General features: G+C 42.4%; 3 protein-coding genes across 3 annotated transcripts in view; 1 reads left to right on the top strand and 2 right to left on the bottom strand.

Moving 5' to 3' along the window:
• Positions 1–19,555, top strand: part of LOC122939925 (zinc finger protein 501-like) — a 551,407-nt gene that overhangs the window by 342,176 nt on the left and 189,676 nt on the right. The gene's annotated exons all lie outside the window — the stretch shown is intronic.
• LOC122941934 (gastrula zinc finger protein XlCGF57.1-like) lies at positions 3,982–11,215 on the bottom strand. The gene is made up of 2 exons (XM_044299432.1): positions 11,086–11,215; positions 3,982–5,488 (listed from the first exon to the last, which is right to left on the bottom strand). The coding sequence occupies exons 1-2, from the start codon at positions 11,213–11,215 to the stop codon at positions 4,227–4,229; spliced, it is 1,392 nt and encodes a 463-aa protein (XP_044155367.1). The 3' UTR covers positions 3,982–4,226.
• Positions 11,796–19,555, bottom strand: part of LOC122941933 (gastrula zinc finger protein XlCGF66.1-like) — a 54,387-nt gene continuing 46,627 nt past the window's right edge. The window contains exons 3-5 of the mRNA XM_044299431.1: positions 12,415–12,564; positions 12,106–12,285; positions 11,796–12,023 (exon numbers count right to left, since the gene is read on the bottom strand). Coding sequence (XP_044155366.1) covers positions 11,796–12,023; positions 12,106–12,285; positions 12,415–12,492 — 486 coding nt within the window. The 5' untranslated portion in view covers positions 12,493–12,564. The remainder of the gene's footprint in view (positions 12,024–12,105; positions 12,286–12,414; positions 12,565–19,555) is intronic.

The following is a 19,555-nucleotide window of genomic DNA, read 5'->3' as shown; positions in this document are numbered from 1 at the left end:
GTGGCGGACCCAGGTCTCCAGGTATTTGGATACGTGGTCCGCTGGGAGCAATTAGGCGGACCTCGGATGGTGTAAGGCATCCGGGTCAAATAAAGGTTCCCCAAAGGGATCCGTGATCGTGCCGTCCGCAGTAGCGGGGGGATTGTTGGGGACGCCCAAAGGGAGGGCCTTAGGTGGTGCCGGAGTAGAAGGACCCGGGTCCTGCATCTCCATACCGTCATCTAAATCATGAACGGACTCATCCTCGGCCTCCTCACTTGACCCGATTTCTGAGTCGGAGTCGCTCTCAGGTTGTGCTCTAGCACATTTCCATTGCCGCGCCCATTCTGCCTGGCGTGGAAAGGCTCTTTTGCGTGATTGAAACACGCTATCCTGGGGGTGAGATACTTCACCGGTCACATGTATTCTGGAGGCCTGAGCATCATGATGGGGATAATCAACTGAGGGGAGCTCAGAACGCGCCAAGCGTGCACTATGCACCGTGCCCTGGGCGCCAGAGGAGCGCACCAGGAAAGCGTGTGAGAGAGTATGGGAGATGGTAGCAGAAACGGATCCCATGGCCTTGGCAATGGCATCTGCCACTGCCATCTGGTATTGGGCCTAAGGTGGGAATGGAGAATGATTGGGGCGGCAGTGCCTGTGAATTGGTCTGTGCCTGAGGGGAATTGGTGTCCCCCGGGGGGGTGAGATTGGGTGGCTGGGTTAGGCATGGTGGGGCAGGCCACAGCCATAGGTGGGACCAGGTTAAGGGTTACTGGGGCGGGAAGTGTCAATGGGCACAAAGATGCACCTGACCTGGCCAGTTGGTTACTGGGGACTGCGGCACTGAAGGGGGGGAAGAAAAAAACCCTGAGCGAAGAGAAGCAGCGCTGCAGGGGGCGGGATCTCCAGAGCTCGGCAGTTGTGGAGTGGTGCGTGGTATTCACAAGATGGTCGCCAAAATCTCGCGAGATTTTGGGCCACACGGAGGACTAGGCGGGACGCGCTCGCTGCTGAGATCTCGCGAGATTTCCGGCGCAATGGCCGGAGAGGGAGAGAGAAGCCGGCTGGAAGCACAATGCAGGCGGGGGTAAGAGGAGCAGAGCGAACCGCTCTGAGCAGAGACTGGGCGAAGCAGGGAGCCGGAAAAGGTCAGATGGGTAGGGAAAAATAACAAGGGGTAAAAACAGGGAAAAAACTGGTGACGATATATATATATATATATATATATATATATATATATAAGCCAAAAGGGCAAACCATATACTTATCTCCTCCTGTGAGCAGCAAAGAAAGAGGAGGATTGTGTGGAGGGGCTGGTTATTATACCGGCTGTAATAGGGGAGTGGCCTGTTACCTAGGTCACTAGTTTGTTCTCTTCCTGTTCTGTATTTGCTGCTATAGTTTTCAGTAAACAAAGAGAATGCAATACGAAGCCTCAGTGTCTGCCATAAAATTCAGAATGGAGCGCCGGATTCACCCACAAAAACACTCCTCTTTCTCCACTTAGTCATTTCTTCTCCTTCATCCTTCCTAAGCTACCATTCCCTTCAAAGACTTTGTTAAATCACTTGAGAGACCGAGTTGGTCTGTCAGTTCTAGCAATGCCCAATGACAGCTTCCCCTAGAAGTCTATGGAGAGGGAGATAGAGTGAGCTGCAGCGTGAGAGATTCAGACATGCTTGGCAGCTCATGGTGTTTTACGATTTACATTTATATTGCTCAGTACTTAAAGGACCCTGCATAGGAGAAAGCTACTAAACAAAGTGCAAAATACAAGTCACCTCATGGCCAGATATATGGTAATTCCTTGTGTACACATGGCAGCACATTCTGAAAATTGGAATATGGAAAGAGGAATATGCAGAAATGTTTTTGTTGTTGACTTCAAATGAAACTAGATGAGAGCAAGAAAGAGGAGGAAGAGTGCAGAATACAGGCTGATCTCACACAGTCTCTAAGCAGTTGTAGGCATTTGCTGTTTTAGCAAGGGTCATAGGCGAGAACGTGCCGAAGAGCTAATATGTACATTTTACAGGTGAGAAATACAGGCTGTTATAGGAAAAATGCCTAGCTTTGCCAGAGGAAGTGTCACGGCTGAGGATGGGGAAAATCCTCAGCCGTGCGATGCCAACTGATGTCCGGTTGCTGCTCGGCCAGGGCAACAGAATTAGGGAGCTGGTCACCTCCTATAGCGTCCCTAATCTGACCCTAACTCCTATCTACATGGGCCGACCTTAAAGGTAGGAGGACCCATGCGCCGGAACCTAAGAGCCCTGACTTACCCTCCGTCCGGTCCCTAGCTAGGAGTCAGGGTAAGACGGCCTGTTCCTACTGGACACAGAGGAACAGGGGTCTCACGGGCCGAGTAGCCAGGAAAGGGGGAACACCAACAGTCTTATGGATATGGCAGGTGAACTAACTAGTTCCACCTACCTGCCACAGCCTTGCTGACTGGATCCCTGTGGACACAGGGATGCAGATCCATAAGCTGCACAAAAACCAAAGAGATAAGACATTAACCATACATCAGGGAAAGGAATCTTATGACCGGAAGGGTGGCCCTTACAAGAAGGATGGAATCTACAGGAGGCTGCTTCAGCCAAGCATGACTGAAAGCAACCTACTGAGCAGTGCTCCAGACACAGGCTTTATAGGGCTAAATGACCACACCCACCGGACAGACACACCCAGTGACATCACACACACTGGGAAGAGGGTTAACCCTTCCAGCACCACAGGAAAGGAAAACACCAAACATACAGGGGAAGTGACCAAACTAAGATCACCCTGTGGCTGTTGCCGCTGACAACGACATGGGTGGCAGCCGTCCCGGGAGACAGCCCGAAGGCCGAGACACTGCCACCACATGTACATAATACCAAACGTTGCCACGGGCAGCCACAGTGAAAGGACGATGTCCGTGCGCACCAAACATAAACTACAGTGCACACCAGACATACAAAACACAGTGCATCCACACACGCACACAACTCCCCGGGAACCGCACACAAAGCTGTTGTCCGCGGCAACCGCACTGAGGCCAACTACATTATGCCTCAGCTGCGGTTGACACAACAACCACAACCGCGGGCAACTGTATGCGGCTCCCAAGGAGTCACGGCCATAACCGTGGCCGTGACAGGAAGGCTGTGCATACAACATTGAGATGGGATGTAGACATTAGTCTTTAGATGTGGCTTTAGTGAAGCAGTTTGTGTCCAAGGGTCAGTGACAAAGCAGTCAGCCACATCTGGGAAAGGATGTTGATGGCAGTTTAACAAATAATCTTGCAAATACAGCATAGATTACTGATCATGAATGCTTTGGATCAAACGTGCCCATGGCCTCTCCAAATGGTAGATATGAAAGGAGAAATGCTGATCGAAAAAGGACAAACACCAGGGAGAATGGAAAGAATGCGTGCATTTCACATTGGAAGGCAGCGTTACTGTTGGAAGAAGGTTTACAGTTGATTTTCATAACCCATGCATGATGCCTTCTTCGGGTCATTATGAGGAGCCTCCGGTTGATGGGTTATATCACCTTGTTGAGCTTCTGTACTTTTTCTTAAATATTTAGATGACGTGCGTTCAAAATATACTTCTCACCTCTGCCATAGTTGCTCAGCCAAGTGGGTTTATCCCCAGTTTAGAAGATATTGTAGAGAAAGTCAGTACACTGTAAGATTCATGCTCAACCTCATGTGTTGTACAGCAAGTCCATTTATCATGAATTCTTTTGGAGCATGGTGAGCGGTTGATGGCTCAGTTTCTTTTTTGTGACCGGCTGCAGTGGTCATATCCACTGTCTGGATTCCATCACTGCAGAAGGAAGTAGAGAATGGTGGGTTCTGAACAGCCTTGGACTTCAAGCAACAGGGAGCAGTGAGGAGAGTATGTTTTTCTTTATATATGATACTAGGACACTTTGAAGATTATTTTTTTCCCTTGACAACTCTTTTACCATGAAATATTCTCTACATATGGTTGATACATCAGTGTGTTATGTGGATTCTATTTTCTTTTTGAATAAAAGACATTTATTGTTTTTTGAGTAAATTTCGTAATCATCACTTATGATTAGTTTCATACCACGTGACTTTAATTTGACTGCAACTGTTATATAGATTTGTTCCCAAGAATTATTTGTTAATAAAATTAGTTAAAAAAAGAAAATGACTACGTCCCTGATGAGTTCTTTGATGTGTAAGATGTTAGGATGTGTGAGTAAAACATTTCCCACATTCAGAACATAAGGATATTATGTAAGCTTTTCTGATGTTCATCAAGATTTGATTTCCGACTAAAGCATTTTCCACATTCTGAGCATAAAAATGGCTTCTCCCCTGTGTGAATTCTCTGGTGTTTAACAAGATCTGATTTAACACCATAACATTTCCCACATTCTAAACATGAAAATGGCTTTTCTCCAGTGTGAATTCTCTGATGTCTAATAAGACCTGATTTAACGCTATAACATTTTCCACATTCTGAACATGAATATGGCTTCTCCCCTGTGTGAATTCTCTTATGAATAACAAGATCTGATTTCTGGTTAAAACATTTCCCACATTCTGCACATGAAAATGGCTTCTCCCCTGTGTGAATTCTCTGGTGCATAACAAGAGCTGATTTAACACTGTAATATTTCCCACAATCTAAACATGAAAATGGCTTCTCCCCTGTGTGACTTCTCTCATGTTTAGCAAGATTTGCTTTATCTATAAAACATTTCCCACATTCTGAACATGAAAATGGCATATCCCCTGTGTGAATTCTTTGATGTCTAACAAGATCTGATTTATGGACATAACGTTTGCCACATTCTGAACATGAAAATGGCTTCATCCCCGTGTGACTTCTCTGATGTTTAATAAGATTTGATTTATCTGTAAAATATTTCCCACATTCTGAACATGAAAATGGCTTCACCCCTGTGTGAGTTATCTGATGTCTAATAAGTTCTGATTTATAGCTATATAGTTTCCCACATTCTGAACATGAAAATGGCTTCTCTCCTGTGTGAATTCTGTGATGTCTAACAAGATCTGATTTATGGATATAATGTTTCCCACATTCTGAACATGAAAATGGCTTTTCCCCAGTGTGAATTCTCCGATGTCTAACAAGTTCTGATTCAAAGCTATATTGTTTCCCACATTCTGAACATGAAAATGGCTTTTCCCCTGTATGAGTTCTCTGGTGTCTTAGAAGAGTTTTTCTTAAAGCAAAACATTTATCACATTCTGAACATGAAAATGGCTTCTCCTCTGTGTGAGTTCTTTGATATTCATCATCTCTTCTGTAACTTTTGTTTTGCTTAACAGTCTGTGATGAATTGGAGGAGCGGAACTGTTTAAAAGGATCCGATGATAGATTCTTGCTATAAATTATGGAGGATATATCTGAGATAATGATTTCATTTTTATCTTCTGTTACACCATAATTATTTACTTTAAAATCTGAAGATTTAAGATGCTCCTCTGAACTCCTGGAGGTACAGTAACCTGCCAAAAATAAAGTAATTGTATTATTAATGAGTATCAGAAGCTTAAATTACAGATATATACTGTATATTCATTCCATACAAGGCTTCTAGCACACTTCAACTGAAAACTCATCTGTGGTGGAAAAACAGATCACTAGCTATCGGTAGACCTTAAAGCAAAGATCAGTAGATCATGACAGTAATTCACCAGGTTGTTCTTTTGTAGTTTTCTATCTGGGTTTAAAGCAAGCATCTAACATTTTCTGCATTTGGAGGGCCCCAAAATCATCATCAGAACACTTCACCAGTATTTCAATAACATCCAACCTGAACTTTCACTATAAAGAGCAGGGAAAGCATCCGTTTTCACCCATGACAGCACCACGAGAGAGAGGATCCGCCCCCACAGACAGGAAACCTGCAGAATAAAAGGGCGGGCACTCTCCTCCCAATTCAGTGTGGTTTCCAGTCTCTGGGGAAGCCTCCACCGAGAAAGATCATGTCGATCTCCGATCCATGAGTTCTTCCAGAGATCCTGAGTCTGTTGAGCCAGAGTCCAGTTTTTCATCCAGGCATAAAGAATCTCCACATAACGGCCTGGAACTTAAAAGGTACTTGCTAGGGAGGAAAGGATACTCGTATGCCTTGATCTCTACTCTTCTTAAGAGTAGGAAAAAGGTAACAGTAGCCATCTATGCTAAGGTATGGCAGAAATGTTGGGATTTTGCACATATCCAAATTAATGACATCCCCGCTTCTTCTCCAATTCATCTAAAATTAGAGTTCCTTCAGAGGGGACTAGATCTGGGACTAGCAGGTACTACCTTAAAAGTACATGTCTCGGCCCTGTTGGCCCTATTTAATCAAGACATTGCAGGGTGCCAGTGGGTATTGAGGCTCTTTAGAGCAGTAGCCAGATCAACTCTGGCAACTTCAGCTAGACATTCTCCTTGGGATTTAAACCTAGTTTTAAAGGCCCTTACCCAACCTCAATTTGAACATCTGGAGACCAGCTCCATTAAATGTCTCAGTTATCAAAGTAGAGAATTTGTGGCACACCAGAATCAATTCATGCTTATTTAATCAGTAGACGTATTACATCATTTCTTATCACTTCATATATATAGTACATCCGGGTTAAATATATGTTAAAGTAGTACAGTTTAACGTATATTTAACCCGGATATACTATATCAGTGATGGCGAACCTATGGCACGGGTGCCAAAGGCGGCAGTCAGTGTCTTCTCTGTGGGCACCCACACCCTGGAAAAAGTCCAAGGTGTAACACTATGCCTTAGACTTTTTCTGCCATTCATCAGCGCAGGGCATGCTATGAATGGCACAGACAGCTCACTGAATGTAGTCAGGCTGTTATAGATAAATGATAAAGTACATGAAAGATATGTTATATTAGTATTCAGGGTAAATGGCCATGTTGGCAGTTTGCGATAAATAAGTGAGTTTTGGGTTGCAGTTTGGGCACTCTGTCTCTAAAAGGTTCACCATCACTGTACTATATATATGAAGTGATAAGAAATTATATAATACATCTACTGATTAAATAAGCATGAATTGATTCTAGTGTGCCATGAATTCTCTATTTTGATACTAGACGACGAATCGTCCTCCGTGAGCACCCAACCTTATAAAAGGGTGTGCAGATCTCATCATCCACTACTATCACCTTGAAGTTATGTCTTCTAATAGCTTTAACATCTGCTCGCAGGATTAATGAGATTCAAGCCATTTCCATCAATCCTCCTTATACCACGATTTTACAAGATAAAGTTCTGATACGTCCAGACCCCGCTTTTCTTCCAAAAGTAGTTTTCAAATTTCATAGGTCCCAAGAAATTGTTCTTCCTACCCTATTTAAAAACCCTGGGTCAGAAGAAGAAAGACTGCCAAGACGTCAGAAGGGCTTTGATTAATTATCTATCTCAGACTAAAGATTGGCGCAAATCTTCACTCTTTATTCTCTTTCAAGGAGTGAATAAGGGTAATGCGGCCTCCAAAAGTTCTATTGCTGTGGATTGTTTCGGCCATATCGTCGTCTTATCTTGCATCCGGGTTATCTCCTCCAGTGGGTCTTAAGGCACATTCTACCAGGGCAGTTGCTACCTTCTGGGCGGAAAGATCCTCTGTTCCCAGAGAGGATATTTGCAGAGCAGCTACCTGGTCTTCTTCTTCTAACATTTTCAAACACTATCGGCTTGATTTGAACTCCTCCCCTTTGGGATCTTCATTTGGGTAAAAGGTGCTTCTTTCTACTCTCCCACCCTGAAATTTCCTCTAGTAAATATCTTGTGGTGCCGTCATGGGTGAAGGGAAAAATTATGATTAATTACCGGTAATTTGATTTTCCAGAGCCCATGACAGCACCCTTAAATTCCCTCCCTGCTTTTTTTTTCTGGTTCTCTTAAATTCACGCGGGTGTAGCAAAAAAACATTATTATGGATTATCTAACGTTACGTTGGCGGACTTCCTCCGATGCTTGGAAATCACACTGAATTGGGAGGAGAGTGTCTGCCCTTTTGATCTGCAGGTTTCCTGTTTGTGGGGGCGGATCCTCTCTATCGTGGTGCTGTCATGAGCTCTGGAAAATCAAATTACCGATAAGTAATCAGCATTTTTCTAGATGCCTAAATTATTATGAGAGGAGGACAGTACTATAGACTTATATAGCAAACTAAGGGCTCATGCACATGAACGCATTTTCTTTCCGCTTCCGTTCATTTTTTTTGGCGGACCGTATGCAGAACTATTCACTTCAATGGGTCCACGAAAACAACGGTAGGTACTCAGTGTGCATTCCGTTTCTGTATTTCCGTTACGCAAAAAAGTAGTGTATGTCCAATTATTGTCCGCTAATCACGGTCCGAGGCCCGATTCAAGTCAATGGGTCTGCAAAAGATACAGAACACACATGGAACACATGCGTATGTCATTTTTCAGATCAATAATGTAGAAATGCTATACTCAGCCCATATTGATCATGTGTTTGGTGATTAATGAGTTACTGTTTCCGTTCCGCAAAAAAAACGGATCGCATACGGAAATCATAAGGATATGTTTTGTGGAATAACGGAATGGAAGAGGACTTAAATCAGAGGAAAAAAAACTCCGATACGCAACAACGGATCAGTGAAAAACAGGGCGCCAAACAACAAAGGATGTGTGCATGATCCCTAACTGATTGACTTTAGGGCCAGGTGTAGTGATGTCTTCACTGCCTGGCCCTGTCAATCAAAGTGGAAAGGGCCCAGCAGTTGCAGAGAGAGGAGAGCCTCTAGGTGTAACAATGCCTCCGTTGCTCCTAGAGGCTTTTTTGCATATAGTAAAACTTGTCACTTTGTCAAGGGCAGTTTCTGTAGAAGGTAGGGTGCAGAAACCAGATTGTAATGGATCAAGGAGAGAGTGAGGAGAACATTACCCTGTCTATTGGCCTGCCTGACCAAGTAACACAATGACACACTGACTTCTCTAAAAACTGTCAATTAATTGATCTATTTATTGTCTTCTCCTCACTGTGAAACACACTATCTGTCTGACTGTAAACTAGTTGTATACTGCGTTTACAAGATCTTCATCTGCCAGACGTCCTATCCCTGTATAAAAGCCCAGAAAATACATGCCTTGCCTGGGTTGTATGTTATATACTGCCTATGACACAACCACTATTTCATCACTGTATCACACTTATGGTCCCTCATGATGGGCTGAGGCTGACTACATAGTATTCTGGGCAAACCCACTGGGGAACTGCCCAAGATCATGTAATCCTCCATCATCTTCTCTGTCTTCTGATCTTTAAAATGGCGGACGTCATTTTGAGCGATATTCGCAACCAGAATCCCACAAGTTTCACATTTGCTGAAAACTAAAGCTTTTGGGAATTTCATAAAGAATTTGATGTATCAATTCTTTCAGACCGCACACGGACTAATGCTTACAATTCATGGCACCAGTGCACAAGCAAGACATAATGAAGCTGGACCGAGTTCAGTGGCATTAGACCAATGTAGTATATTGAAATGGTGGATTACAGTGCCCAGAAATATTATCAAAATGGGGTTATTTAGGTAGGAAAAATATGGCTGAGGGGAGATCTAATAACTATGTATAAATATATCAAGGGTCAGTAAAGAGATCTCTCCCATCATCTATTTATACCCAGAACTGTTACAATCTAGGGGAAAGAAGGTTTGTACATAGAAGGTTTGAACATAGAAGAGGATTTTTTACGGTAAGAGCAGTGAGACTATGGTGAACTCACTAAAAGAGTTCAAGAGGGGCCTGGATGTATTTCTGGAGGGTAATAATATTACAGGCTATAGTTACTAGATTTCTGAGAAGTGGAGTTGATCCAGGAAGCAATTCTGATTGACACATTTGGAGTTGGGGAAGATTTCACCTCCCATCATTATTCTGGACTGTACTGGGAGAGTTGCCATGCCGACGAGCCTATCCCCGGCCGCTGGACTGGTCAGTGTGACTGTAAACCTAGCCAATCAGGTTTCTGACTCTGTATCCAATCCCAGAGTTTGGAGGGGGATTTAAAGGGTAAAATCAGCACCTACAGGCTCGATCCACTCACCCTTTATCCCGCCCAGCTCCTCTTGATTGACGTCACGGTTCACAGCATTGTTGACGAATCCCGCACCTGTATTCGGCACAGGCGCAGTGAGTGAATGATGCGCTCCTGGTGCTGGATTGCTCACTGCACCTGCGCCGACTACGTCACAATGAGGAAGCCAGCACCAGAAGCGCGGCCTTCACTCACTGCACCTGCGCCGAAGACAGAAGTGAACGGCACAGGCGCGGGATTTAGTCAACGATGCTGCGAACAGTCTCAGCACTCAAGAGGATTGGGGCGGGCAGAACAGAGGACCTGTGCGGGATAAAGGGTGAGTAGACAGAGACTTCAGGTGCTGATTTTACGCCCACATAGCACCTAGAGGCTAATTAGCATATTATAAATGTGCTTATTTTACCAAAACGGCTGCAGGGAGAAATGCAAAAAACATACTGTTATGTAGTGCTGACATTAGCGCATCGCTAATGTCAGTCAGCTACATAACGGTATTTCTGGTGGTAGAAACCCTTTAAAACAGCTGATCTTAAATCAACTTTGCATTTCTTTTCAGGAATCTATACTGTATGACTTACATGACTTCTGGCTTGTTTTTGGCTTATCCTTGTGGCTGCTATTTCTATATATATGTACTCTCCCGCTCACTGACTCTCCCGCTCACTGGCTTGTCTCTGGATTAACCTTCTGTCTACTGCATTCATTATGTCTGTCCCTCCTGTTTTTTTCTTGCTTGATTTTTACCTGGTCATTCTGAAGATTAAAAAAAAATGCTTTTTAAGGGTTTTTGCCTTCTTATAGATCAACTTTGCAGGATAATGGGCTGAACTAGATGGATGTATCTTTTTTCAGCCTTACAAATGTAATACATTATAGCATAACACTATCACATTTGGATTTCAGATGAATCTGTAACTATACAGTTGAAACAAAACACAAACCTTAAAATTCTATATAAAATCATTGTCTTCTAATAAATGAGTAGAATCTGTTTCTCTGCTTTATTTAGTGGTCACTACTCACCTGGGTGGTTATCTGTAGGAATGTCCTCTATACTCTGCTCATCACCCCTCACATGTGTCTCTGTAACATATATAATGTTCAGATCTTCACCCAGATTCACAAGCTGTGAAACAAATATTGAAAAAGTCATCAGACGGTTGGAGAAGTCGTTTGGAATGTTTTATATGACCAGAAAAGATCTGTGATTAAAATGATGACCAAAAATGACCAGACAGCAGGAGTTATCTAACTTAAATATCTGTAGGTCTCCTGTATAAATCCAACCTGTTGGTTACTTATTCCAACCATCAGTCTCCTGCCATCTCTATCTTTCTCATTATACAAGGATAAAACATATAATTCTGGTGGATAAAACAAGACTAAAAACAAGAACTTCCCAGCCTTCTACAGATCATAGGGGACATTTCATGAGAAATTATCTCCATCTACCTGATCATCCTGTGGGACACTGTGATGTTCTTCTGAACCATCCAGAGGAAGAAGAGGACTGGGACATCTCTCCGGTGTTCTTCTCTCTTCTTTAACTGTAGGAAACACATCCAGTGACTGAATTCATTCCTTACATACAAATAATGAAAGGAGGTGTGTATATAGTCATGTCCAGTGCCAAAATGATCCTCTAGTGGGCGCAGACACTGATCCCATAGTGGGCCCCAAAAGTCCAGGAAAAAAGTATTTTTGGAGCTGTCTTTAGAGACAATAAATTGCTACTAGGGTCTATTTCCTTGAATCAAAACCTTTTTGATGATATGTGGGTTGGGCCCCAATAATAATTTCCTGTTGTGAGCCCAAGGTACCTGATCATGTCTATTACCTGGTGTTGTGAGGGGCCACTGATCCTCCATCATGACATCCTTGTACAGATCCTTGTGCCCTTCTAAATACTCCCACTCCTCCATGGAGAAATAGACCGTGACATCCTGATACCTTATAGGAACCTGACAACACAATGATACAGTCATCACCCAGATCCCTTCATAGCGTTCCTGTATAATGTCCCAGCATTCCCAGCTGTGTCACCTCTCCAGTCAGCAGCTCAATCATCTTGTTGGTGAGTTCTAGGATCTTCTCTCTATTGATTTCCTCATGTATTAAGTTGTGATGTGGAGGCCCTGTGATTGGGCTCAGGGTCCTTCCCCATCTTTCAGGAACAGGGTCCTGACAGCGCTCACTAGAGGTCTTCTTCACTGCTGTGTAGTCCTGGTTATGGAGAGACACAGTAATAAATATCACTCCATACATCTCCAGAGTCCCTCACCTCTCCAGTCATGTCCATCTGTTAGTAACATAGATAAGATGATGTAATGTGACATCATCAGAATCTCTCACCTCTCCAGTAAGCCGGAAGAGGATCTCTAGGGTGAGGCTTATTATACTTTCCACCATCTTGTCCCTGTCCCTATCCATCCTTGACAAGTAAATCAGGAGAAGGATCTTAATTAGAAGATATCCACTGAGCGGATCCTATATGGTAGGAACCTGAATGGAAAGGAGATGATGTTAAATCCTACAAAATCCCATGTAAAATACAATTACTAGAGAGAATAAGAGGAGACTTCATTAACTTCATTACTTGTCTCATACGACTTAGACCCGGATTCTTATTGGTTAACATTTCTTATAAATCACTGTGCGTCTACCTTACTTTTATGCCATGACTAGGGTTGGACGAAACAATGTTTTTGAAGTGGACTTCAATCTGAATTTCAGGAAAAATTTGATTTCACATGAAGCCGAAATCCCCCGTGCTTCGTGGTAATAAATCAATTTTCTTTGAAATGGCGGTAAAAAAACCTCACCTCATCCATTTGAGGACGAAGAGGTCGCCATGGCTATCTTGATAAAAGATCCCGCGTGAAATCATATGATGTCACCACGCCGGCCATCGTGATGACATCATCACGCACCGTGCAATATTTTGCACGGTGTCTTCAATCAAGATGGCCACTTGCCGGCCTCTTCTCGCTCAAATGGATAAGGTAAGTATTATAATAAGGTAATCGCATACATTTTCCCTTTCAGATGCCATAGTCACATTGCACTAATAGACTGAAGCTCCAAGCAGGCTTTAGTCTATTAGAGTAATATACCAATACAGGCCGGCCACTATGTGGCAGCACTGTATTGTTATATTGAAAATTAAGTGTTTAATGATTGATATATAGCCATCAATGAATATAAAGGGCACTCTAATGATTGGCAGTTATAGTCACCTAGGGTGACTTAAAAAATAAGTTAAAAAAAGGTTTTAAAAATACATATATATATATATAAAATATATATGTTCAAATCACCCCCCTCTACTTAAAATAAAAATACGTAATGAAAAAAAATAAAAAATAAACTGCCAATTTGCCATTTTTTGTCACTTTAACTCCCAAATATTTTGTTTTATAAAAAGTGATCAAAATATCGTACACACTTCAAATTGGTATCAATGAAAAGTATAAATCGCCCCGCAAAAAATGAGCCCTCTCACAACCCTGTACACATAACTACAAAAAAGTTTTTGGGGTCAGAATATGGTAATTTTATTTTTCTCTCAAAGGTTTTAATTTTTTTTTTCAGTATTAAAAAGCAAGAAAATTATACAAGTGTGGTATCATTGTAACCGTACTGACCTGGAGAATGATGATAACAGGTACATTTTACCACATAGAGTTTGGTGTAAAAAATAAAAACCTTTGTCAGAATTGCGTTTTTTCCCAATTCTACCCTATTTGTATTTTTTTTCTGCTTCCCACTACATTGTAAACCGTAAATGGTGCCATTAGAAAGTACAACTTATCCCGCAAAAAATATGCACTCATAAGGCTATGTGAACGGAAAAATACAAAATTTAGGACTAAAGGAAGGCGGGTAGTGAAAAACGAAAACGCAAAAATGAAAAATCTCCGGGTCTTTTAAGGGTTAAACCCTTAAAAAAAACAGATAATTTTTCAAATCTGATATTCCAAGTGATTCTGAAATAGTTTTTATGGCAAATTGTGCATCATTTTAGTGGGAAATTGTGGTCAATCTATTTTGGATTTATTTATGAAGAAAATCTTACATTTTAAAAAAACTTTTAAGTCACACCACAGAAGTAAATTACTCACATGTGCCATATGTCTACTTTATGTTGACATCATTTCTAAACCCCTTCCCAACATCTGCTGTACATGTACAGCGGATGTCAGGTTGTTAAAGATGGCGCCCTCTCAGAAAATCTATATAAAAGCTGTATCGCTGTATTCTTACTGTTCAACAGAATGAAGGAAAAGAAAATGAAACCCATAAAACTGTGGTGCATTAGTGTTTTTTTTCTAATTCCACTTGAATTTTTTACCAGCTTTCCACTACATGGTATGCAATATTAAAAGGTGTCATTAGAAAGTACAACTCCCCCAACCCGCAAAATAAATAAATAATGGAAATGGAAAAATAAAAAAGTTAAGGTCCAGAGAAAATCACTCTTTTTATAATTATTTTAAGGGCATTATAAAGGCTAAAAGGCTATGTGGAAATTTTCTTTTAAAATTGCATTTTACTTATTTTGGGCTAAAATCTTTTTTTCTATTGGTCTTTATGGAAAATATTGATCTTTTCTGCCAGAAAGGGTTAACTGTATGGTACTTTCACTTTGTGCCAGTCTTCTAATAACCCTTATCTCTAAATTACTTAAGGCCTCTTGCACATGAATGTATACTCTTTCCGTGTCCGTTCAGTTTTTTTTGGGGTCCACAAAAAACAAAAGATACTCCGTTTTGCAGACCGCAAAATACATACATACGTGTGCAAGAGGCCTAAAGGTCATAAACACTTATTTAAGTCAAATTATTATCAGTAAGATAAGGATTGAGCTACAATAAATGTTTAGGAGGTCAGAGAGCAGAGATAAGGAGTCCGTCAGCTCCCTGCCTGACGGAAAAGAGAGAAAATCCATGCATTTCAGCTTTGTACAAAACAAAAAACAGCTCCATATTTTTAATAAAGACCAATAAAAAAAAAGGTATTAGGTCACAATAATTACAATGCAATAATAAAAAATGTCCCAAAAGGTGTACATAGCCATTAAATGTTTAAAACCAATTTTCCACATTTTAAAGATATTTTCCAAAACCTATTTTTTCAGAGACCAATTCAGATCTGAGGGATCTTTGACATGACCCAGCATAATTCAGCACATTTTTAAACTGCACCCCTCAAAGTATTCAAAACGACATTTAGGAAGTTTGGCATTTCACAGATGCCACTTTTCACCTTAAATCCCAAGCCATTTTTGCAAATCTGACATGTCACTTTATGTGGTAATAACTTTGGAACACTTTTACTTATCCAAGCCATTCTGTTTTCTCATGACACATTGTACTTCATGACAGTTGTAAATTTGAGTCGATATATTTCACCTTTATTTATTAAATAATCCCCAATTTTTTTTTTTTTTTGAAGAATTCACAATTTTCAAAATTTGAATTTTTCTACTTTTAAAACAGATTCCTCATAAAATCAATCAACATTCCCCATCTGTCTGCTTTATGTTGGCATCATTTTGTAAATGTAATTTTAATTTTTTTAGGACGTTAGAAGGCTTAGAAGTTTAGAAGCCATTTTTCAAATTTCCAAAACTATTTTTTAAGCACCAATTCAGTTATAAAGTGATTTTGAGGGGCTTACTGTCACGCTTCGGTGGGGGAGGGAAACACCACACAGAGCATAGGAGGGAAGGGGAGAACAAGGAATCAGGCCTGAGAACTATGAAGGAAGATGGACACCTCCTAGTGAAAACCCTAACCAAAATTCTGACTGACTACCAGTATGAACAGACCCCAAAGGTAGGTGAGTTAATACGCAGAAATACCTAGAGTCCTATCTAGCCCTATAGGACCCTGGTACTAATGGCAGGGACGAGACTACCTGTTCGTCCAAAAGGAAGGACAAACAGGAGTCTCCTTCAGGCCTAATACAAACAATAGGGAAATGCAACACACAGAACCCAAACAAAATACAAAAGGGAAAGGAAAGACTTAACTTCAAAGGAGCTATGGAAGCACCAGGAACTCAGCTAAGGTCTAAAAACAGAAGCTATAAACCGCACAGCATAGTGGGAAAAGCAACCATAAATAAGGAAGGTTAAATTACCACATTAGCAACGCCAGGAGGCAAGGGGTGTGGCCATTACCAGAAACAACACAGATGCCTATTGATCTATAAGGAAAACCTGTCAGATTAAACCACGTGTTGCCAGTCTCACCGATCTCCTGCCGTTCACTGTCGCCGGAACGTCCGTATGTCTCGGTACGTCCGTGACAGTACCCCCCCTTCTACGGGTGACCTCCAGGCACCCAGGACCAACCTTATTCGGGTGAGACCTGTGAAAAGCTTTCTCCAAACGACTGGCATTCACGTCAGATGCTGATACCCACATTCTCTCCTCTAGTCCATAACCCTTCCAGTGAACAAGATACTGAAGAGATCTACGGAGAACTCGGAGAGTCAATTATCTTGGCGATCTGAAATTGCAAACTACTGTCCACCATGACAGAAGCGGGTGGCAAGGAAGATGGCTCTGAAGGTTCAACATCTCTTCAACAAAGATTTATGAAACACATTATGAATTTTCAGGGCCTGAGGAAGTTCAAGACGAAAAGCTACAGGATTAATAATGGCAGAGATCTTATATGGACCAATAAACCTTGGATCCAACTTCCAAGAAGGTACCTTCAACTTAATGCTTCTTGTGGACAGCCACACAGAATCATCCACTCTTAGGTCCGGACCATTCATACGTTTTCTTGTCAGCCACACGTTTATATTTGTTGCCCATATTCATCAAATTATTTAGAATTTTCCGCCATATAGATGACAATAATTACGAAAAACTTTCCTCCTCAGGGATACCAGAAGTATCTGAACCACAAAATGTGCCAAACTGCGGGTGAAACCTATATGCCCCAAAAAACTGTGAGTTCTCAGTCGACTCCTGTCTACGATTATTTATGGCAAACTCTGACAAAGACAAGTAAGTGCGCTTCGTCTGTCCGTTCGACTGAGGAGGAAAAGTCGAAGAAAAGGACAGTTGTACCCTCAGTCGAGTACAGAACGCCTTCCAGAATCTGGACACAAACTGAGTCCCACGATCTGAGACCACGTCAGAGGGAATGCCATTAAGTTTCACAATGTTGTCAACAAACACTTGTGCAAGTGTTTTAGTATTAGGTAGGCTCGGCAACGCTATAAAGTGCACCATTTTATTAAAGTGATGAACTACCACCAGAATAACTGTCTTTCCTGAAAAATTAGGTAGTGATAAAATCCATGGATAAGCGAGTCCATGGTCTGGACGGGATAGGCAACGGAAGTAGAGATCTGGAAGGCCAAGTATGTGTCACCTTAGCACATGCACAGGTACTACAGGCTGGCACATAGTCCTCAACACACTTACGAATCTACGAGAGATGAGATCGGCAGTAGATCTGCTCCCAGGGTGTCCCGTAAGAACTGTACAGTGATGTTCCTCAAACACCTTGTGATGCAATTCAAACAGTTTCCCAGAGGGACAAGAATCCGGTGCATCTCCCTGGGCCTCTAACACCTTCGCCTCTAGGTCAGGGTAAACTGCTCCTACCCCCACCTCGGACGTGTCCACTTCCACAATAAAAGTTTGTGACAAATCAGGCTGCACCAATATAGGGGCAGAAGGGAAGCACTCCTTAATAGGAGAAAAAGCTTGCAACGAATCAGACCATACTGAGACATCTGTCCCTTTCTTAGTAATGTCCGTTAAGGGTTTTTATTAATATCGAATAGTTCTGAATACATTTTCGATAATAGTTGGTGAACCCCAAAAACCGCATAAGTGCCTTCAGATTTTCGGGTCGATCCTAGTCCAATACAGCATGGACTTTCTCCGGATCCATTTGAAAACTCGAAGACGACAACAGGTACCCCCAAAATTGCACCTCGTGTACAGCAAAAACACACTTCTCTAATTTTGCATACAATTTATTATCTCTCAGGATCTGAAACACATTTCTAACATGATCCTGATGAGTCTTCACGTCTGGAGAATAAATTGGAATGTCATCCAAATACACGACTACAAACCTCCCCACCAGGTGATGAAAAATGTCATTCACAAAATGCTGGAAAACCGCAGGAGCATTGGACAACCCAAACGGCATGACCAGGTTCTCAAAGTGCCCCTCAGGAGTATTAAAAGCCATCTTCCATTCATCCCCTTCCTTGATCCTAACCAGATTACTGTACTTTTCACCCAATAAGACGCACCTAGGTTTTTGAGGAGGAAAATAAGAAAAATAAAATATTTTGAACCAAAAGGTGTGCTTTTGGTGGGTTTTGAACTAATGGTGGTCTGTGGATGACACTGTTATGGGGGCATCTGTGGATGAGATATATACAGCATCTTATCTAATGTGTCATCTACAGATCCGCCATAACAGTGTCCCTGTGTAGTGAATGGGGGCCGGCATCTGGTTCTGTAATGGCAGCGGGGTCCAGTGCAGTAACTGTATTCTACTACACCGGGCCCCGCTCACTGTAGTATAATCATATCTAACTTGTGGGTATTGTTAAAGTATTCAAATCATCTTAAATCCAGCGCTGTACTACTAACTTCTTGGCAGCTCACTACGTCATGCATCTGCACCGCCTGCTTTATTCATAAAGTGGGCGGAGCAGGCGCAGTGAGCTACGCTGCGAGCGCCCGCCCGACCTCCTGACTGCCAAGAAGTTAGTACTAAGTAGTACAGCTCTGGATTTAAGATGATTTGAATACTTTAACAATACCCACAAGTTAGGGCTCTTTCACACCTGCGTTCTTGTCTTCCGGCATAGAGTTCCGTCGTCGGGGCTCTATGCCGGAAGAATCCTGATCAGTTTTATCCTAATGCATTCTGAATGGAGAGAAATCCGTTCAGGATGCATCAGGAGGTCTTCAGTTCCGGACCGGAACGTTTTTTGTCCGGAGAAAATACCGCAGCATGCTGCGCTTTTTACTCCGGCCAAAAATCCTGAAGACTTGCCGCAAGGCCGGATCCGGAATTAATGCCCATTGAAAGGCATTGATCCGGATCCGGCCTTAAGCTAAACGTCGTTTCGGCGCATTGCCGGATCCAACGTTTAGCTTTTTCTGAATGGTTACCATGGCTGCCGGGACGCTAAAGTCCTGGCAGCCATGGTAAAGTGTAGCGGGGAGCGGGGGAGCAGTATACTTACCGTCCGTGCGGCTCCCGGGGCGCTCCAGAGTGACGTCAGGGCGCCCCACGCGCATGGATGACGTGATCACATGGCACGTCATCCATGCGCATGGGGCGCTCTGACGTCACTCTGGAGCGCCCCGGGAGCCGCACGGACTGTAAGTATACCGCTCCCCCGCTCCCCACTACTACTATGGCAACCAGGACTTTAATAGCGTCCTGGCTGCCATAGTAACACTGAACGCATTGTGAAGACGGATCCGTCTTCAAAT

Source organism: Bufo gargarizans, chromosome 6, assembly GCF_014858855.1.
Source record: "Bufo gargarizans isolate SCDJY-AF-19 chromosome 6, ASM1485885v1, whole genome shotgun sequence".
In the NCBI taxonomy this organism is placed as follows: Eukaryota; Metazoa; Chordata; class Amphibia; order Anura; family Bufonidae; genus Bufo; species Bufo gargarizans.
Note: the sequence above shows the minus strand (reverse complement) of the source record. Positions and strands in the feature narration are given on the sequence as shown.

Excerpts from the sequence above, each read along its gene's own strand:
- LOC122941934 (XM_044299432.1), bottom strand. The coding sequence starts at position 11,215 with ATGACTTTTTCAATATTTGTTTCACAGCTTGTGAATCTGGGTGAAGAT. Across the intron at positions 5,489-11,085 it reads TCCTACAGATAACCACCCAG|GTTACTGTACCTCCAGGAGT; the intron begins GTGAGTAGTGAC and ends TATTTTTGGCAG.